The following is a 22,506-nucleotide window of genomic DNA, read 5'->3' on the forward strand; positions in this document are numbered from 1 at the left end:
GTGTAAGGAATAAATTAATATTTTGAATCTGTTAGAATCCGGCCGTACGAACAGCACCGACAAAGCTGGTGTACCAAAATATGCAAGTCTCCAAGGCCGCACGAACGTCGAAGCCCTTAAGGGCAAAATAATACCATTAAAATAAACAATTTTGCTTCGGAGAATAGAGTTGCTAATTTGCAAAACGTTAAATTTGGAGGTTTAAGGTTATTACCACGGTAAAAGTCATACTATTTTTTTGATCAATGTACCAGGGGCGGTCTTAGAGTCGACAAAAAACAGCAAAAAATGACAAGAAAACGCAAAAGAAAAAAGCGACGTCTGGCAGATGGCCAACAAAAAAGAAAAACAATCTAAAAACGTGTAAAAACAACGATGTCAGACTTAACGCGCCAAAAAGTCGGCTGCGAATAGAACGGGTAAACAAAAAGGGAAGAAACATTACACGAACAACCTGCGGGGCTCATGCCGACCCTCAGAGCTTTTCACCAATTACTTAATACAAATTTAAAAGCTTGTTTAAAAAAAACGCCGCATTCCGTCTTTCGGCCACGTCTTAGTGACATTTTTACATCAGCAGAGTTGACTGAAAGTAGAGAGTACGAGTTTTTTTTTAAAGCGGCTGTTTGAATCGACCGGTTGCCAATTGACAACCTGTTGGCATATTCTGTGTGTTCTCTATCAAAAAACGAAGAACGCTTTTGTGACCAAAAAAGAAAAAAATCGAAAAGCGAGGAATTTGAAGTCAGCCTTCGTGGCAAAAAATAAATATAGAAAACGAGGAAATCTAAACAAACGAGGAAGTGTTTTGTTCTGTTTTGCCAATTTACAGGATACCCTGACTAAACAACGGGATCTGGATTCTGTCGAAGCGGCCTTACAAACTTAACAATGTGTGGACAAAAAACAAAGAAAAAAGATAAATTTGTTCGCATATGGGGCCCCTGTGCACGCGCCACTAAACCAAAAAAAACAAAAACGAAGACAGAACACGGTACAAAGGTGACCGTATAACGTGTGGCGATATCAACCTTTTAAGCCCAACCTGACGAAAGCGGAAAATGGGATTTGCGAAACAAACAAATAGCGAATAACAGTATAGAGTAAAAAGACTCGGGACTCGTTTGTTCGGTGAGTACAGGACTAATGGGGGAAGAGATGTCGCGCTTCAGACCGAGTTCTCTGCCTCGTCTTCACCAGCATCTTCTACCACCGTGTGGGACCATTCGTGCTGGGTGCGACCGTACTGCGAATAAAAGCAACGCGTGTAAATTGAATACAAGTTGTACAAGTTGTGTTAAGATATCTATGTTGGGTACAAGTTGCATATAAGTTGTTAAAGTTGATTATAGGTTGTATATAAGGGGGAGAAGTTGTGTAAGTTGAGTAAAAGTTGTATAAGTTAAGCAAAAGTTGAATAAGTTGTAAATAAGTTGTATATAAGTCGTATATAAGTTGTAAAAGTTGATTATAGGTTGTATATAAGAGGTCTAAGTTGTGTAAGTTGAGTAAAAGTTGTATAAGGCGTATAAGTTGTATAAGTTAAGCAAAAGTTGAATAAGTCGTATATAAGTTGTAAAAGTTGATTATAGGTTGTATATAAGAGCTATAAGTTGTGTAAGTTGAGTAAAAGTTGAATAAGTTGTAAATAAGTTGTATATAAGTTATATAAGTTGAGTGTAAGTTTTTTAAGTTAAGTATAAGTTTATATAAGGCGTAAAGGTTGTATATAAGTTGTATAAGTTGAAAATAAGTTAGATACAAGGCATATAGTATGTATGAGGTTCCTCCGGCCAAACCGGGACCGTCAATAAACAACCATAGCACCATTGCCTAATGCATCCTTTCGTCATACGACTCTAGAAGGGGCTTGGTCACACAATACACATTGTGTTATATATATTTCAGTTGCTTAAAACAAACGCGCCATGTATAGTTACCTGAATGTCGGTAAGTTCCTGGTAAAAGCGTTTCGCAATCTGGAGCCCGTTCTCCATGGTTGGGATGCTGAGCTCCTCTTCCATGTAAAGGATCCTCTCGATGGGACAAACCACGCAAGCCGTTCCAGCTCCAAACATCTCAAGCAACTGGTCGGAATAAACGGAGTGGCGTTGAAATTCGTTATTTTTGGGCTTTTTTTGAAAATAGGTTTGAGTTAAGGAAATTGGGCGGCAGGGTAGCGGAGTCAAGTTCAATTAATGAATCAAGCGTAGCTTCAGTCGATCAATGTGTAATAAATATAAATGAACGCTTAAACCCTAACTTTTAGTTGTTGTGCATACTTAAATCCGAACATTTTAGCCATATTGATACAATCCGTCTAGACTTTTCCCAATTTAATTTTTTTTAATTTTGAAAAGTGTTTTGTATTGACTCTGTTTTAGGTATCGTACACTATAATTGTGGGGGGCGCGCAAGTTGTCGAAAACTTAAAGGGGGTCGCGAGAACAAAAGGTCACTGATTTAAACCAAAACTTACAAAAACCTAGCCACTTAAATCGTATTTTTTTTTAACAGAAACAACAGAAACACGTCATTTACCCGGTTCTCGTTGAGCGCCGATGTGACGTCAGACATGGTGATGATCCGCTCGGTGACCTTGAATTCACCCCATGACCTTCCGAGCTCCATGAGCGAGGAACGAGTCACCCCAGGAAGAACGATGCCCTGGTCAAGCGGCATAGTGGCCAGCTCCTTGTCTGCACGCAAAAAATGGGGTCACGTATGACGTAACAATCGCTGGCGTCGTTTAAAAATTAAATTAAACAAATCGTTTTTTGCCTGGTCGGGTTCACACTTGCGCAGTGCTGGTTGTGGTTTGGGATGTCAGATTATAAGTAAGTATTAGTGTTTTGTCTTTAGTAAGTTAATCAGTATTGTGAAAAAAACTAATCAAGAATCGACTCAAGTGCACTCAGACACTGTGTTTTAATAACTTGACGTGACGTGGGTCCTAAAGGACAAATAATTTTGACCAATCTTAATTTGGCTGTAGAACGTTCGAGATTCGCCTGGTTTGAGTTGATTTTCTTGCATAGCGCGTAAAATAAAAACTATATGCTGATTTAATTTATGTGCACGAAACTCCGGTTTTAGTGACTTGGGCGCTAATAATAAATTTATACAAAGTAAAAAGGCCGGATTGCACGTTATAGCTAGTTGTGGTGTTCACGCCTCGCACGAAATAGCGATTGCAGTGGTTTTAGCAAAATAATGTTACATATACTTTAAAAAGCGCAATTCAAATAGTTAGAAGGCGCATTTGACTGAGTAGTTGTTTGTACTAAATGGTCACATTCCTAATTATTTATTTATTGACCATTTATTGATAGGCATAGCATTTTCAAATCCTGGTGTACATAATTCTAAACCCAATTTTCTGTTTTTTCTCTCTCAAGGTTACAGAGTACACAACAGAAATTGTCCAATACCACAAAAAAAGAAATAATCGGAAATTCGCTGTAAATCTAAAAGCGCTTTTTTAGTTTCCGATTCTAAGTAACCACTTCGCAAACCGAAATACGAACTTGTGACGTCCATATTCATTCGGTATTTGTTCTGCGCAACAGTAAAACGGACAATAAAAATACCCACGAAATGAAAGCACGAGTGTGGTAAAACAAACCTGTAAAAGTCTGCCGCAAGGAGTTTAGTAAAAAGGAGCTCTGCAAAAATGATTGGAGCAAACATTGGCTGTGATTAAACTTACTGGAAAAAACGTTCCTAAGTGAATTGAAAATATGGTGCGCAGAAAAACGCAATTAAACCGACCATTTAAAATAAGGTTTCTGTGATAAAACAAAATTAAATTTTTTTACACTTCAAAAGCTGCGTGGAAACTGTGGAGATGTCTGAACGAAGGCGCATATACCTGGTCGAGTGGTCGTATATAAATTGCCTGACCGTAAAACACGCGTAAAACTTACTTTGAATTCCAGGCGCATACGGCAGCGAAATAAGTTGAATAACCGACCACACACTACGGCAACCACCACATTACTCGATGCGTTTTATGCCTAACCTACATTGCACGTCCTCTCCTTTTTTTCTCACCTCCGTTTTCGTTAATCCAGTAGACGAAGACGTTCATGGTGCCGACTTCTGTGACCTGGTGATCCTCGCCAGCCAGCCAGAGTACCTGTTGACATCCCCTCCTTGCCGCCTCTGTCTGGATCTCGATCGTGGGCCCGTAGTTGCTGCACAGACACACAAAGGATTGGTATTTTTCTAGGGGGTTTGAAACGGGTTTCAGGCCTACAGCAGAGCATTGTGAACCTGGGTTCGCGCTGATGCTTGAGTGGGCTACAGTATGGGACAAGATCTGTTGCTCATAAACCTTGTAAAAATCTCATATATATATAGCTGAAAATAGTAGAGCGCTTCATTTTAGTGAAGAAGGAAAAAACTAATAATCTTACATAAAATTCTTGGTTTTCTTTTACGTTTTATTCGCCTGGTCTTAAAAATAAAATACGTTTTACCGAGTACAGTTTGTATGCGGACTATTGGGCACCCAAGAACTTTACCTTGTAGAACCGCGATGTTTGTTTTATGAATCTGATTTTAAAAGTACAAATTTTACAACTAAAACAAACACAATATCGAACTCGAACTCAGTATATTAAGCAATACGGGTCTATGTGAACACAGAACGATTTTACCGTTTAGCTCTAACAAGCCTGCAAGGTCGCGAAGAGTTTTACCATTCTATAGGGCATAGGGCATGCAGAAATATTTGGGAGGTCTGGCCTGTATCACTAGCGCCGGAGGGTTCTGCTGGTTAGTGCTTAATCTAGATTAGACTAGAGGGGATGCTGACATACCAGCTAGAACAAGGGTGGGCAATAACTTTTGACAGTGAGCCGCATAACAAACAGAAAATGTCCTGAAAGCCCGATCAAAAAGGGGATCTTGAAATAAACATAAGTGTGATCACTTTCAAAGAAAAAGCTATTATTGTCCTTGTTTTAAAAAGTTGGTAAGAGTTGGAATAAGTGAGTATGCCTTACAAGTGTAATCTATTTAATACAATATTCTTAAATAAAAAAATCAACCTCTCTGATTTTCCTTAAATTAACACACCTTTTCACTATCCTATATGATAAACACTTACAATTTTAAGTGAAATTTACCGAGAAACACAAGAGTTATGAAGCAAATGTGAACCTTACCTTCCAAGCTTGTAGGCGCCCACCCCGCCCTTTGCAGCTCGCACATAACGCGGGTCGGCCATCAGCGAAATAGGCTTGAAGCTGCCGGTGGTGAAGTATGGACCGACTGGACAAGTGATGCAGTAGAGCAGAGCCGAGTTGGAAACGTTGACACCGAGGGAAGGCTAAGGAAGTAACGCTTGCTTTTAGTTTGGATTAATACTGGCGAGCTTTACTCGCACGTTTACAATAGCAAGTGGTTAAGGTTGACAATCGACAGCGTAATCACTGTAAAAGCCGAAGCGGGGATTAAAGGGACTCCAGCTATAAGACCGAGATAAGAACAACATAAAAGTCAGAATAAAACACAGTTTGGAATAAGACCAAAATAGAACTAATGACTAGTAGTCGTAGTACAGTTTAAATCGAAAGAAGTTCCAAATCCGTCGGAATAAATGGTCAGAAATCAGGCCTAAACAATACTTTACCTAACCCCAAACCCCACCCCTAAATACATCACTAACACCCCTAATAATTTCAACACTATCCCATGTTCTAACCCAACCCATTACTCACCAATAACCCCAAACAAGACCAAACATCCGGAAACAGCGGCGCCCTAGCGGCGCCGGTCAATTTGGCGTCAAAACGTCGACACCAAAACGGCACGACGGCCCCCGATCGTCCCATACCCTCTACCCACAGTTTCAGGAGTTATTTTGGCTATCTGGGCCTTATTTGGATGAATTTAGGCCTTATGCGGCCTTTATTTGGATGAATTTAGGCCTTGTGGCCGATTTAAAAGAAAGTTATTTTGTGTTTTACAACGTTTGGTTTGCATAGGAAAACTTAAATTTATACCTCACGTAAAAATACATAGCTATAGTTGTTTAGACATGAAAACCCTGTAAAAAACGGGGGTTTTAGTAAAATGTAATTACAGATTACATTAGCGCCGTTCATAAAACATTTCTTGAGGCGGTTTAATCGATTTTCCGGTGGGGCATCAATCGGGTTATGCATTAGGTTAGCGCTGAATGCACAAAATGGTATTCCTTGCGTATGGTTGTTAATGCCATTACTTGGCGCTTTTCATATTAGAAAGATCGAATTCCAGAGCACTTATCTTCTAATAGGCTTTGACCAGATTAGCAAGGGGATGACGGTTATGAAAGAGACCATTTTTTTGCATTGAAACATCGACACCACAGCGATAAATTAGCTTTAAAAAGCTGAAAAACTGAGCTCCTTAAAAATATAGGAAGTTAGTGATGTACTAATGGGGTGGGGTTTGGGTTTAGATAAAAGGTTAAATAGGCCTGATTCTGGCCATCTAGGTCTTATTCCGACGGATTTAGGACGAATTCTGATTTAGACTTTGGTACGACTATGAGGTATTAGTACTATATTGGTCTAAATTCCGAACTGTGTTTTATTCCGACGTTGATATTGTTCTCATTTAGCTCTTATGGCTGAACTAGTGAACTACCATTTGCACACAGTCCAGTATTTACTAAAACGACGATTACCACTTAAAGCAGACAGACAACGAGTCAACGTCGGCCGATAAACCCGACTGAACCTGTTAGCCAAAAAGTTGCGAACAAGTGTAGTTATAAAAAACAGGATGTACCTCTGTTCCGATCATGGTCGGTCTAAGGTATAGGGAGGCTTTGTCTGAGTAGGGAACCCATTCCTGTTCGACGCGAACCAGCTCGCCAATGCATTTCATCAGCTCTTCTCTGTCGAAAGTCTGAAAAACAAAATCGGAAGAACGAACTTAGGTCGGTCGCTATAGTAGGGTGATGTCCGATAATACCAGATCGGAGCCGAAACCCGGTGCCAAGTGTTAGTATCGGTACTTGTCCGATACTATAGGCTCGTATCGCTACAGACTCTGTTCCAAATTCATGTAGAAATCTCAACAATGGTTTACGTTCCAACGCAAGGATTCCTACCCTGAAATACGAATATTTTAAAAATGAATTTGCAATTGGATGTGGCTACACTTCTAAGCACTAAAGCAAATTTTAGATTTATAATCTGGAAAAAATCCCTCTAAACGTTTTTTTACACTTGTTTGCTCATTTGAGCATGCTAGTGACGTCATTTGGTATCGGAACTTTTTGTCCGAAATATCAGGTATCGGTGTAGAAATAAAATGTGAATATCGGGCTTACCGTATCACCAGGAATATCGTATAATTACCCCCATTCACCAAGTGATACTTTTGTATTTCTTCGATACTCGTGTAGAAATTATCGAATCAATTTAATTTGTGACATTACAGTTTTCTATCTTTAAAAGTGAATTTGTTTCTGTAGCATTAAACTTTTGATTGGTAACAACCTAAAAAATCGCTATTTCATATTAAGATTCGGTTAAATTTGCTACCTTTGCTATCTTTAATGATGCCGTTTAGTATCGGACGGTCGTGTTTTTTCCAATTGCCAAATATCGCTATCAGAATAAAATGCCAGAATTTTCCAAATTTTTATCGGCCACCTGGAAACAGTCGACAATTGAATAAAAACTCGACCGAGAACGCGAGATTTATCGTGGCACGCAAGTCGGGACGCGATTTCCACCAACAAAGGCCTCGTTTGGTCGCATCCGGGTCCGGTTCCACTGAGTGCTTGGTCTGGCCTAGTATGAGGCTCGAAATGTTGGCCGATATTTTGCGGTCATGCGTGCCTCGCCAAAGTAATAATTTGCAGACTTGGACGACTGGACAATTTCTAGTTTTCTAATTCAATGAATAGGAGCAAAATGCGACTAATTCTAATTCTAATCTAGTTTGTGAATTGCTTGTAGGCTCTAATTCTAGTTCTAATCTAATTCGGATTTAAAAAAAAATTCTACTCGTATAGCTCGGACTATTTACTGCCGCCTAAACGTGTTGGTTTGAACTGTATATAATCTAGCTTTCAAACATTAAGCATCACTAACTTTTTTCTTTGCACCTCTCAGGCCACCTAAAAAAATAACGCCACCTAATTGCACTTCGCAACCAAACTTTAATTATATTCCTTCAGAATATTTGTCAGATCCTGCTTTTACTCGGCTTTTTAAGATTTAAGTTCTATTGTTAAAATACGCGTCAGTGGAACAGTGATCGACAAGCAGAAACCTGCTGCCAAAGGTTTTGGATTCCATAAAGATACGCCCTTTTATATACCTCCAATTCGGAGTTTTACTTTTTAAGAAGCTGTGTTTCTTGACTTACCGGCAGACAAGCTCTCTTAGCTGTCTTAACCATGCGGCTCATGTTTTCCATTGGCCGAAACAGGGCGATCCGGTTGTCCACGGTGCGGTAAGCCTTCATGCCTTCGAAGAGCTGTGAAAAGAAAATACGCGTGTTAATTTTAAGATAGACGAATTTCGCCTTTCGAAACATTCTTGGTTCAGCTAGAAAGTAGCTTTACCGCCTAAACATAAAGGGAGGAATTATTATAAGATGGAAAGTTTATCTAGACAACACCAGGTTTGGGGTGTGCTCAGTGGTGGGATACAAATTTTTGTCAGCCGGTTCTATCACAAAGGTTATGTTTTTTAGCCTGTTCTATTACACAAAAGTCATACATTTCGGATAATAAACTGAGCAGCGGGCATACATTAACACTGTGTCATACAAGGGAATTTTCTTAAAGCAGAGAACTTGACCATTGCACATAATACGTGAGCTACTTTATTCTCAAAAATCGGTGTATGTTAAAAGATGCAAAAAATCCATTGACAGAAACCAGTAATGCTAACCGGTTTGCTGATCTTATAAAATTTCGTGAGTTGTAATTGTCTTTCATATTAACGCATCATTGTTTTCGACCAGGAAGCTACTGTTTGACGCAGTTTTGATGAAATAAATCACAATATAGGCGCAATGTAATTCACTGAGCAAACAGTGACTCACACCCGGATACGCGATCTGCTACTAAACCTCGTCGACGCGGTAATTTTACCAGTAGTCGCACATAAACGAGTGCTTGTCAATCAAACATCGTTTGACGTAGAACTTCGCGAAAAAGTCTGCACGTTAGGTTTTCGAAAGCCCGGTATGTATAACGCACGATTTCTTTGTATTGGTTTGTGGAAAATTTCAATCGCTCCGTGTGTGTTTAACGAATCATTCAGCATTGCGTCATTTTATTATGTCGCCATACGTTCTCGTTTTTAGGAAAACCTCACTTTTAAATTGAGGAGAAGTGCCACTTTAGCTCTGAAGAAAAAAGGTTTTTTTATGTAAAAGAGCCATTTTTTACCATAAGTGTGGCTATAAAATGGGATTTGATATTGAATTAAATTTCGCAATCGCCCGGACAAAAGAACAATCGCGAAAATTGTTGGCACGCTATTTGCGAATTTACGCTATAGTGATTCAATGTGCAGTCCTAATCAGCCTATTAAATCCGTTGAAATTTTACCACGTTCGACGCGCTTTTTTTGAAGCATGACGTCACAACCAATATATTGTTGGGGCGCGTGGTGATGCAAATGCTTGCAGCATTTGGCGACCCAATTACAATAAAACATACGATTTGTCGTCAAATATAGTTGCTAAAGACACAACACTGATGTTTTGTTCACTTCAAGAAAATAAGTGAAGCAAATTGGATCGGTAAAAAAAGGTTCAGAAATACTGTATTATCTAGTCATTACACTATTACGCAACGACTTCACAAGAAAAAAGAAAAATTTTTTTTTTAATTCCAATCTTTTTTATTGTAATTTTTTCCCCAGTACCTCGGTTGCGTAGTGGAAGACGGAGGTGGCTGGGTGGAGGCTGATGTTTTCCAGTGGCTTGATCAGAGGTTTGGACCAACCCTTGGCCTTCGTCCACTCAATGGCGAGCATGTGGTCAGTAAAGCGCTGACCGAACAAGCACTCGTCTGGGTTTTCGGGTTTGGCCGAAGGTCGTCGGGTGTAGCGGTACTGGATGTCGGCGGCCTGTGTTCAAAAATATTTTGGATTAGCCCAGTTCACACTAATACAGGGGTTCTCAAACTGGGGCCATGGACCCCTTGGGGGTTCGTGAACTAGTTTTAGTGGGCCATGAAGGCCTAATTGAAAGGTTAGTGTATATTTCGGAAGTAATCAATTTTTAAAAAAAAGTTCAATTCAAAATAAAACGATTCATCACTGAATGTATTTCGACTTCATTTCACTTACACAATTTTTGGAACGAAGTGAGCAGATTGCTGTAGTTAATTTGTATTTTTACGTCAATTCGAAAATTTCTTGCCTACCGTGGTCCACGCGAGGCAAAAAAAAATTGGGGGTTCGCGGTGAAAAAATGTTTAAGAAACCCTGCGCAGGTATGACAAAAAATTCGGCGGCACACCAACAAAGTAGAGGGAAATTGATAATTTAGGCACATGAGCAATGATCCAAGGCGGCCTGAGATTGTCTTTTTATACAGAGTGTCCAAATAATTTATGAAAAATATTAAATATTTTTAAACTTTTCAAGGAACTAAAATAGAAACTTTTTTTGAGTAGAATTCCAAAATAAAAAAACAGTATAAATGCCGCGTTAAGCATAATAAAAAAAAATAAAAAATTGTTTTGGTACAGCACTCTGTAAACACATAATTTAAGCGACACATAAAATAAATTTAACAAGAAAATAATGACGGCTGTATGTGGACGGCGTACTTTAATTAAGTCAACCATCGGAACAACATCGTTATGCAATCCCGTCGTTTCAAGGTGAAACAAGGTCCATGTTACGTGTTTGACGCCGCTGGCCTGTTGACAGCTTGTCAACCCTAACTGTCATCTCGACAGCGTCTATTAACTCCACACTGAGGTTAACCGTATAGACGATTTTGGTTTGAGTGATGGCTCAGATGGTTTGTTATCCCCAGTTCACCTGCGTTTAATATATTTATGTAAATGTGCATAAAACTACAGCACACGTGTGGCTGGCACATGTGCCCGTTTGTAAGCTCTACAGCGCCTTGCGCAATAGGGCACAATGTAAAAATAGGAAAATACATATGTCATTTAGCGCAGTGCTTCCCAACCAGTGGGTCGCGAAGCATTTCTAAAAGTTGCAGTTTTCTATCAGATTGGGAAACTAATGCATTTTAATTACGTAACATTTATGCAACAAACTAACAAATACCTAACAGTTAGATGTGATCGCATTAATAGTAAATTGGATGGATTGTGTATACATTGTTTTTTCTCATTATTTTGTTTTTCATTATTTTAGTCTTATCTCATCGCGCAATAAAACTTGTATTAAAAGTGGATTGCGAACTGAAACGGTTGGGAAGCACTGCTTTCGCCTTCAGAGTAACTGATGTAGTTATATCTAAAAAAACGTCACGGCAAATGCAAAGCCATTCATAGCGGGAAAAACGCAAAACGTATGCGGAAATACAGCGCGAATGCGTTGGTGTTTACAAAATCATTTGAACAAGGACAATAAAGAATTGCACAGGACAGTACAAAAAATTCTGTCCGGAGAAATGCAAATAGACGAGCCGAAACCTTGTCATTTGTCATTTCGTTAAAAAATGTTGTGTATCAGGCGAAGAAGACAATTTGGACAAACACACACGATGCAAATAACTTAAAAACGAGTACAGCCGTGGGCTAGCGTGACGTTTCGTTCTATGATTGGTCGAAGTCGGGCGGCGTGGCCGTTTCTTATTTTGCGTAGAAGGCACCTTGAAAAAGTGTCGGCGTCTTGCAGCCAAAGCAAGCGGATTATTTTTTTCAGTCGGTAACTTTACCCTTTTTGCCCCCTATTTGTTTTTACGTCAATAAAAATTAGACAACCATCCAGTGAACTGACACCCTGACTGGATTTTTAACAACAAGAGCACCCTGTACTTTTCAGCAAGAGCACCCTGTACCCCTTTTAACTGATAACTTTACCTGCCTAAACGTTACTAAACTGAAACACTGTAAGTTAGTAGGAAAGTATTCGAGGCAGAACAGTCGATAAAATAGTTGTTCGAACCTGGAAAAATTTAAGGATCCTACTTTAAAAACATAGTGTAGCGTAATTTTTCATCAAAAATCTTGTTAATATACATGTTACTCCTCGGGTTAATCAGTACAGTAAATAAAAAAACGTTAATATTGTTGATTGTTTTTAATTTTTATCGGGAAGGAGTAGGCAAAAAAGAAATGCACATACTGGATTAAAATTCCAACTTACCCTGAAGGAGTCATTTGAAGAGAAGCGGTTGACCTGAAAGAGAAACAATAACAATGGAACTATGATCATGATGCTTGGTCACAAATTTAGACAGCATTTAAACAAGCAAACTACATGGTAATTAAACAACAACTGTCAAAGCGCACTAAAAATATCAAAGTTATGCATATAACAATTGTTTTAGTTTGGGTTTTACATTACGAACACATAAATATGTCGTGGGCGAATATAGGTCGTAAACCAAAATATGTAGCAGTATTTGTTTCTGCATTGCGCATGTAATCATCAACTCGAACCTATAAATAGAAGTAGTCGGTCGCCGTTTACCACATCACAACAATGGTGACTGACAAACGGCCATCGTCATTGGAAATATGACGGGACAACGCTGTGACGTTTCACGTGATTGTGCCAAGCCCACTACATTATCAGGCCGGATATGGTGGCGTGGCGCGGACAGCTCAAAAAGCTATCCTAGGCTATTCATAACGTCAAACTAGGTTCGCTCTGTCCAGCGTTCGCTGCAATAAAAACGCTAGCGTCAAGGCCAGTGTTTCTCAACCGGGGTGCCGCGGAACCCTAGGGTGTCATATTTAATACATAAAAGGGTGCCGGGAGGTAATTCAAATTCTTTAGGATTCCAATTTTTGCTCTATTGGTAAGATTCTTGATACACTTTTTTGTGTGCGGTTAAAGTGTCAATAACTGAAAGGTTTTTTGAACCTTGTTGCACAGTTAACGTGCTGTTTCAATCTTGTTTACTGTTACGTTACAGTTGACCACTCAGCAAAAATACGAGCAAGGGTGCCGCGATCTATTTATAATTCCTGTTGGATGCCGCAAGCCAAAAAGGGTTGAGAACCACTGGTCTAGGGGAAGAGATACTTGATACGCACAGAACCAGCAACACTCGAAACCGTTTAATGGTCGCGGTGTTAGGTTACATCTGCACTGCTTGGACACACACACACAGTCACACACGTCCAGTCGAAAGTTACATGTAGACCTGTGCTGCTCTATTGTGCTCTTACAATGCTCGTATCGCACATACCACAGCCAGTGGCCGCGCTTTCTAGAGCAGGGGTTCTTAACTGGGGCCTTGGGAGGCATGTGAACTAGTTTTAGAGGTCTAAGAGGGCCTAATTAAATTAATAGTGTATTGCCAAAAAGAAGACAATTTTTTAAAGAAAAGAGTTTAATTAAAAATAAAACGTTCTTGCACTGTATGTGCTTAGACTCTATTTTACTATCACATTTTTTGGACCAAAAACAGCATATTTCTGAAGTCTATTTGTATTGTGACGTAAATTTTCGGCGTCTTCTCCTAGAATTTTTTGCCTACACTGGTACATGCGTAGCCAAAAACAATTAACGGGGTCTGCGTTAGAAAAAGTTTCAGAACCGCTGTTCTGGAGAAAAGAACTTTTAATTTTCCCTCTAAATCCTGATAATTCTCGCATGGCTGCGCGAACACAAAAGCCCGCGCATTTTATAGAGACTTGACACGCAAAATAGATGCGTTGTACAGGAGTTGTTTAAATTTGATGATTCGCAATGGCACGCTTTTGCGCGGCGCGGGCCCGGCCCTTGACAAAAGTCACAAAAAGTCGGCCCAGACGGACTGGGGCGGCATGGGGGCGTCATTGGCGGGCCGTGCCGCACCGCCTTATGGAAAACTACTGGAAAGTTTCCGCTAATAACCGACAAGAGACTGCTCTCGGCCACTTAGACAAGGGCTCTCTGACCGTTTGTGTCGCAGTTAAACCGGAGTTCATTATTATTATCGGGACCAATTCAAATCGATAGATTTTACATGCTGCCAAATTAGAAACGTGACTTGTGCGTAAGGTATAGCGTCTCATTCTTTAAAAGGGGGAATGACAAACCTCTTGCTTCTTGAATACGTTTTTTAGAGTTAATTCGTATACTGCGCGTTTAACAGGGGACTAGAGTTTAATTATCGGGACAAATTCAAATATTTTACATACTCCCAAAATTAGAAACGTGATTGTGTGTAAGGTTTAGCGTCTCATTCGTGTATCCTAATTACGTGTTTTGGAGTTTAAAATCGTATTCTGCGCGTTTAATAGAGCGCTGTTGTGACTAGCACGAGTTTGCGCAGCAAAATGAACAGCCGTTCTCTGTGCATTCCGAGGGATCAGGAAATGGCATACCAACTAATGGTGACAATCGCTATTGCGTGCTCCAAGTATCGTGATAAATTAATTAGGGACTGTGCGCATTGGGACGAAATAGAGCAGAAACTGTGTTTGAAATCTAAGCGCCACTTTTGATCACTGTTCCTGCACCCGAATGGGTGGAACCAGAAATTGAGATTTAACTTTAATCTTTTTTTTTTAAATGAGTTATGTAAAGGATTAATCAAACAGAAGTTTATTTTAGGGTACGCTGTACACTATACAGTACGATCCAAGCCCCACAAACCGGTTTAAAAATGTAAAAAAATGTATATATTATATAAACAAAAAGTTACGGTGAACTTACCGTGACGAATTGGGCTGTTTTGATGCCACTTTCAAACAGTCGCAATCGTCCGCAAGTTGCCATTGCTGCGTGTTTTGGAAAATAAAATCGATTAGGTCGACTCAATCCTTTAATCCTAAGTGCTAATTTGGTTCTAATCAAGCAAAACACCAGCTGCTACGATTCCTGCAAGAAAAACACGCGTTACTGAACCGCTGCCTCCAAGCAAACCACGGTCGTGAAAAACGCTGTTTAATGCTCATAACAATCAGACGACCAGCACTTAGCGAAAAACTCATTTATTCCCCAGGGATATGTAACGCTAAAATCTATTAAAAGGTACAGTAACGTTGCTACACTATTTGGCTTGATTACGTCCGGTGCAACAACGCTGTAATTAGGAAACAAAGCATTTTTTTTTCGAACCCTATTGCACCAAAGGCATTTCTTCGTATTCGGTAATACTTATTTCTGTTGAGTTAAACTGCCTGGCAAAAAGATTTCAAATTACTGTAGTGATACAAAACAACGAAACGTTAAAGCTGTTTTAGCTGGCTTTGTAGTAATTTCAACACGAATTTTACAACATGCAACTGTAATTACTTGTCATTTCTGTTAAGGTATAAAATCGTGAAACGTTTCGGCTGGTTAAGCAGGCTTTGTAGTAATTTAAACACTAATTCTTACCACATGCAACTGTAAATACTTAATACTTGTGTTGAGGTAAACTGCCTGGCAGAAATATTCCAAATGACTGTAGAAATACAAAATCGCAACACGTTTCAGCTGTTTAGCAGGCTTTAAAGTACTAATTTTACCACGGATCTTATCACATGCGACTGTCACTAGTCGCCACCATAACATTCGCTGCCAAACAAATACTGCATTAACTGCTTCCTTGAGTGACTTTATAAAATCACGCCTGCTGAATAATACTTGTGTCATAATACGAGGCAGACGTCATACGAAGAGAAACAGATCGTCAGGCCGGCGAATTTTTTTGCGCATGTAATGTTGCGTCACTCAGACGAATTCTTTCGCGTCCGAAAGACCAAAAATACCGTTAAATTAAATTACTGGCTCCGGGCATTATAAGCCGGCAAGATTCGCAAAAAAATGACGATCTAAGTTCAAGAAAACTAGAACTAAATATCAAACTTACAACGGACATGATTTAATCAAGCGTGAGCGTTTTCTGGTTTTATGTGGTATGAATTAGCAGCGACATTTTTTACATTAAAACAGTAATCGCCAAATCTTTACCTTACAAATACGATATTACAATTCTATCTATATAAGAGCATTAAACACGTATTCTTTCCATTTAATTTGTAGATAACCACAGTTTAACTAGATGTCTATCAATCAAACCTCTTGTAGCTTTTCTGAAACAGTAAATACTACACTGGCAAACAAACATTATACCTCATCATTTAAGTCACCAGCACCTGTCAAAACTGTTGCTCCCTGAGCCTGTCAAAACGCCACACACATCTGGCCTAAAACAGTGACTAAATGAAGGAAAAGGCAGGCAACGGCTTACTAGCGATTTCCAGGCAGCAGCCAAGCACGTGTGTGTGCGGCTTGTGCGGTGCGCATTTTAAATGTGATTCGCTGTTTCGTCACAGTACTGCCTTGAATGGTTGGGTCTGGCGAGATGCCGGTATACTTATGCTCGGCGTTTCGGGGGCGTGTGTCATTTTCGCGGCTCGCCATTGGTCGGCTGTGTAGGCTGGGATGTCTCTTCATGTGATGTCCGATAGTAACCCTTCATAAAACAATAACTTGTTTTTGTTCGTGCTGGGTTGGCCTTTCTTCGAGCATCTGTGATGGAAGTAAAATCAATAAAAGTGCGGCTAGCGTCCATTGGCGCAACGCAGTTTATTTGTTTATTTTAAAGACCACATTCACAAAATAAAGACTAACCTACAGAAAATAAAATCGAGGACAATATTTTACCGACAACTTTTAAAGTGTATAACGTTAGTCAAAACCAAGCAAGATGCAAGAATGTTTTCTGTTCTGTTTTTTTGTTTAACAGCAAACTACCTTAGCCAAACACTTTAAACTTTACCGTTTTAACTATTTAAAAAGAGTGTATAACCTGCGCAGTCCAAAGTATATTTCGAAGTAGTTTGCGTTTAATTGTGGTAACAATTATTTCCCACTTGGAATTAACTTGCTGGGTTGTGACTGGTAAACGGTAGCTTAGATTGGTGCCTAAGTTATTTTACAAACCGCTTGGCATGGACCCAATAGATTTGAACTGACTTAATACATTTAAAAATTATTGTATTTTTACGTCGTGGTAAATCTCGACATAGATTATTTTTTTAGAGCAACATTTATCCCCTAGTTTGCATGCGTCAAGCGACTTGCCACTGTTTTAACAAAGCGAGAGAGTCTACCACAAATTAAAGTATGCTCTTCATTAAGAAAATGTTTTTTTAACCAGGTTACATAACTCAGTATAAAGATCAAAACTAAATATACAGCCCGCGTGACAAAATGCACTTGAGTATATCAGAACGTTAACCGCATCAACTGGGGTTGTATGTGTGCGTATCATAGTAACAGATGGACATTGTTTTAGTGTTGGTATGACAAGCAGTTTTCCCGTGGATGACAAGGCAGTTTTCTGTTGGCATTGCTTGTTAACTACCGAACGGCTAGATTAGAAGAACGTGTGGTTTAGCTTTGTTGCAAACTTAACAGTTGCAGCAGTGTTAAAGCTGTAGTACGTCATAACATATTACAGCACCTTGATTTGGGCGTCAATGGTGGCTTTGTTCGATGTAGTGGCATCTGCGGTACAAAATTTATTACTTGCTTGAGCTGCGCTGTAAAATGAACAATGGGCCGCAAAGGGGCGTACTTCCGTGTTTGATGAATTTAATAACTGCTTCAGTCGGTTATCCGTGTTGGACTCGTTTTTACACGTACGATTAAATGACGTGCGTTACATTCGTTGGTTTGGTTTTAAATCAGACGGTTAGTGCCAAAAGCCAGGCCTGTGCCATTTGTACCAGTCGTGCGACCAACGCCATATATTCACATTTTCGATGCGTTCAGATAGCAGGGGTGTCCAACACGCGGCACGCGTGCTGAATGTGGCACGCGACCTAATAAAAATGGCACACGAGACCCCTCAAGAATAGGTATATGTCGTCTTTTACGCATATACCAATTAAGTATCAGTGAGTCAAATTAAATTGGTCATCAAAACTGAATTTTTCACTATAGGATGTGACGTTTCTGAGACGAGACAACATTTTTTTAAGCAAGAGTATATATTTTACAAAATTGTACCAGGTAACCTTACACCGTCATACGTGGCTTGCGTCGTCAAAAAAACGTTTGTAGACGTTTTATCAACCAAACGTTGTCTCGATATACGCCTAACATTCAAACAACATGTCCCCTAATTGAACAACATGTCACGGCATGACATGAACCGGGTGTGCGCGCTTCATGCAGACTGGCCTCCTGACCACAATCAGCAGTTAGACTTTCCCACTAGTGAAGCGGACCTTGGAGACCTTGGCGAAATTGGCGCGCCAAGATTTTTATAGGGCAATATCTCCGAAAGTTGTGCCGCTAATGAGATGACAGTTTTGTACAGTCTTTGTGTTGGATTTAGCAATCCAGCAATCGCACTTTTAGTGAAAAATATGTTTAAATTTCGCAGATTTTGCCCTAGTTCGACCGGGTTACGTGCATCATGTAATAGCAGATGCGTGGCAACTCTTAGCCACCGACTGTTTGAAAAATATTTTCAAATTTCGGGGATATTTCCCTATAAAAAAAGTGGATCATGTACTAGCAGGTACGTGGCAACACTCTACCACCGAACGTTGCATCTGCTCTCTAAATAGGAAACAGCGCCAAAAACAACGCCAAAAACAGCGCACACACGAAAAATCGTGCTCTGTAGTCGGACACCCTTAACGTGCACGCTTCAGCCACGCGTTCTCATTTTTGGCCTAGTTGCATTTTATTTTATTTGCGCTGTTAATAACGATAATGAATAATAATGCCGCGATTTAAAATGCAAAACATGTATCATGCGTTTCAGGACTGACTGCGCTTTAAGACTGGTGAATTATTCACTTCGCACTGACCGACTTGATGTATTCAGTAAAATAATATTGGAATCCGTGCATGACATTACATATACCAATTTTTTCTTTGCCCAGCCTTTTTATCGTTGCGTAAATGAACACGCCAAAATTTATAAGTAATTTCAATACTGATATATGGACCATTATAAAACTTCGGGTCCCTAAAACAACGTAACCCTTTGTTTGATTAAAGCAGCGTTTCTCAACCGGTGCGCCATGGAAGCAAAAGGAAAAAATAATGTATAGGTACTATTATATAAAACATATATTAAAACAGTTTTTATAAGATTTGCAAGACGCGTGAACCAGTGACCAGACTTGGACAACTAGATTATTAATTCCAGTCATCGGCTTGTAAGGCGGCCGCTAGTTTGCATATTGTAGTTTCACAAGCTTGGACTGTGGGAAGGCTAGTTAAGTACAATCTTTTTTGAAAAGCAATGCAAAGATTGTGTAGTAAAGCGGTTACTACTAACCCACACTCATACATTTATTTTATTTCAGAAGTTTGTGCAAGTCACTCAGTACTGTAAGTTGCACACCACAAAATTACCGATAAAAATCCAAAAATTCTAATGTTTCTTTAGTTCGGTTGCAAGTTAGCTAAATACTTATTGGTAAAATGCAAAATACTGTTCTAAAAAGTTGTTTAAACTTAGTCTGCTCTACCAACACTTCTCTCAACGAGAATATGACAGTTAAACTAATTTCAGTGAAATAAAGTTAAAAACAACATCACTTCTCCATCTTACTTGACGTGTAAGTTCCTCGTGGGTTGGACCACACCCAGTATTATGTATTGATAAGCACGAGCAATAGCAACTAAGTAAGCCACCTTGTTATATCTGGTCTTTGACACAGAACTAGGCAGATGAACACTATAATAGTCAGTAGTATGCAATTTTTTTTCAAAACATTGATGTGGCAATACTTAAAAATTACACTTTGCATGAACTCGTTGAATAGTTTTAATAATACAATAATTTTAAATATAAAAAGTTATTTTTATTAAAATCTTAATTTTTAATATGAAAAGCATAGGTCGTATAATTCTGTTGAATAACAGGCCAGGGATAGTCATCACCCCAAATTCTTAAATAATAATTTCAGGTTGAACTAGTTTGAGTTACTTGATGTATATTAGATCAGGCGATAAATCTTTTTTCTATTTAGGGCCCTGCGGCATGTGTTGCTTAATGGCATCCGGCTCAGCAGCATATAAAGGTTAAAAAGCAAGAAATAAGCTATTGCTGCCAGGCATTATGTATAACCGAGTATTGCTCATCAAGTAGTTTTATTAAAAACAAATTTGACCTATACATTAAGACGCCTTCATCAGGACAATGGCATATCTTGTAAGACAGATTTCTTATAAAGCTTAAAAAAACATGTTTCGACAAAAATGAAGTTTGCTATATTCAATAATCCGCGATCTTTTACACTTTTAATGGGCGACCAATGCTCGCCTTAATGATAAATACTGCATTGTAACAGAGTATTATTCGGAAAAATGAGGCCTTCCTATTTGGGTACTGCTGGTAATTTCGGGACGTTTTACATGCATATTTGCCTTCGGTGTTATAGTAGCTCTATGAATACGCATAAACAAAGTATGATTGACTAAACCCAAAATCCATAGTGATCCGATCGTGACCGTGGTATGGTGACAACAGCATCATTGTATTTAAAATGTGGGCCTAAACATTTAAACACATAAACTTGAATACGCTATACCGCCAATAACATGTTATTATACACCTGTAAACGAAAATTAGGGCCAATTTATTAGACTTGACTTTAATTTGTTAGCAAATGTTACCTAGCAATTAGGCGGAGACAATTTCTTAATACGGATTTATAGCCTGGGCAAAATAAAGCTGTGCGTCGATCGGGATTTGACGATTAGATGTCATAATGTCCTCGGGCGATGCAGAGAATGTGAAACAAGCTCAACACGTCGCCTCTTGCCATTAATTACACAGGAAAACGACGACTAGACAGCCTGTGGCACAACCTTGAAACTTTTAATGAACATTGGGAACAAGTCAGAAGTTGATTTTGGACGATATGAAGTTTGAGAAAGCGTTCGGTCCAAGATTTGTTTATTTGGCTTCTCTAGGCATTGAAAGCATTTTATTGGAGAAAATGTTATACAAAAAACGGTGTAGATATTTGCATGGTTACTTGGAAAGCAAACGGCTTCGTTTTTTTATCATTTCTTCACCTGTGCTTTAGGAACCAATTAGTTCAGGCATTTTTACAAGAAGGAAATCCTAAAATAGTTGGAAAACGAGTCACCTACAAATGTCCTGTAATAATATTCAGCTAAAAATACCTTCTGCATTCAATCGAAACGACAGAGCTTGGCCTGAAATATTGTTGCAAGTGCTAATTTGTTCAGACATGAAAGGTCCACCTTCGCTTTGGGTTGTCTTCGAGCAATGTGTGTTTTACTGTCTCTTGAAATTGAAACTTCATAAAAAAAAAAAATTATGTTGTCTACTGTTGCTTTGTGCAGTTTTGGTTTAATTGTTTTTAAAAATTCGCGGAAATTCAAACTTTACTTATCTTCTTAGGACCTAACTTACTGATTTTCTAAAAACGGTCGATGTAATTTTAAGATTATTTGTAAATGACTTAACTTGGACATTTGTTGGGTGAGCTGGCATATACAGTCATTGACTTGCACTTAAGCCACAGGTTTTAAATGACTTGACTTGACTTACGTCGTTTGGACAAATGACTTGGGTTGCATGAAGTGTTTTAATTAGTAATTTGTCATTTTCTTTTATAAGATTGAGCTAATTATCCCAATTTTTGCACATAAAACAGCTTTCTTGCTATACGAGTTTACCAATCCTAACAATTCTAAGAGTCATTTTTTTATACCACTTATTTGACTTAGAGTTGACTTGCTTTACCTATGACTTGACTGAACTTGACTTGTTATTTATTCAAAACTTGACAGGAAGAAGTTATTTTACAAATGCCGTGTTTACAACACTGGTATGCGCCATCTTTAAAGTTATTTTCTATTTAAAATTTACTTAATCATCCTCTAGTAAACAAGTAAAGAGACCACAATTTATACAGCTTTTAAATCAGCCACAAAATTATCGGTAAAAAACGAACAATTATTGTTTTTTGGCAAAAAATTTCTACAACGTGAAATTAAAAACGCCCAATAATGCTATCGAATGTTCTACGCTTCATGTCACAATATTTTTGTTTTATAATTTAGGTGATCTAAACATAAGATAAGCTAACATGATTTAATATTTTTCTATTCTATTCCTAGTGTTAAAATATTGTTTTCAAATTTCAACTGAAACAAAACGTTTTGTCAGCCTTCTTATTTTTAATAATCCCTTAAATAACGTTTATTTTTTACGTCTCGTCCTTTAAGGTCATTGCTAAAAACTAAAAAAGTCAGACATTCGTAGTCAAAAACAGCTTGTATCATACATTTTTATTTATTTTATTTTATAGAATAATAATTATTCACAGTCGTTTTTTAAATAGGAGCAACGTTTTGTAAATTTTTATTTATGTCTTATGATTTTCTTTTCGTCGTAGCGCAA

The 22,506-nt window shown here is 38.7% G+C and overlaps 1 protein-coding gene across 1 annotated transcript; it reads right to left on the minus strand.

Moving 5' to 3' along the window:
* Positions 1-666: 666 nt before the first annotated feature.
* Positions 667-15,190, minus strand: LOC146166631 (branched-chain-amino-acid aminotransferase, cytosolic-like). Its single transcript, XM_083390952.1, has 10 exons — positions 14,826-15,190; positions 12,321-12,353; positions 9,891-10,094; positions 8,377-8,487; positions 6,784-6,903; positions 5,172-5,335; positions 4,054-4,196; positions 2,542-2,699; positions 1,941-2,087; positions 667-1,246 (listed from the first exon to the last, which is right to left on the minus strand). Exons 1-10 carry the CDS (start codon positions 14,886-14,888, stop codon positions 1,169-1,171), a joined length of 1,221 nt encoding a protein of 406 aa, XP_083247078.1. The 5' UTR covers positions 14,889-15,190; the 3' UTR covers positions 667-1,168.
* Between the last annotated feature and the right edge of the window lie 7,316 nt (positions 15,191-22,506).

This window comes from Ascidiella aspersa, chromosome 1 (genome assembly GCF_963924565.1).
Source record: "Ascidiella aspersa chromosome 1, kaAscAspe10.2, whole genome shotgun sequence".
NCBI classification, from domain to species: domain Eukaryota; kingdom Metazoa; phylum Chordata; class Ascidiacea; order Phlebobranchia; family Ascidiidae; genus Ascidiella; species Ascidiella aspersa.

What these genes read in the sequence shown, in the direction of transcription:
- LOC146166631 (XM_083390952.1), bottom strand. Translation starts at nt 14,888, where the DNA reads ATGGCAACTTGCGGACGATTGCGACTGTTTGAAAGTGGCATCAAAACA. An exon ending in TCTTCCACTACGCAACCGAG is followed by an intron (nt 8,488 to 9,890) that starts GTACTGGGGAAA and finishes TTCTTTTCACAG; the next exon opens with CTCTTCGAAGGCATGAAGGC. An exon ending in CGGCGCTCAACGAGAACCGG is followed by an intron (nt 2,088 to 2,541) that starts GTAAATGACGTG and finishes TATTCCGACCAG; the next exon opens with TTGCTTGAGATGTTTGGAGC.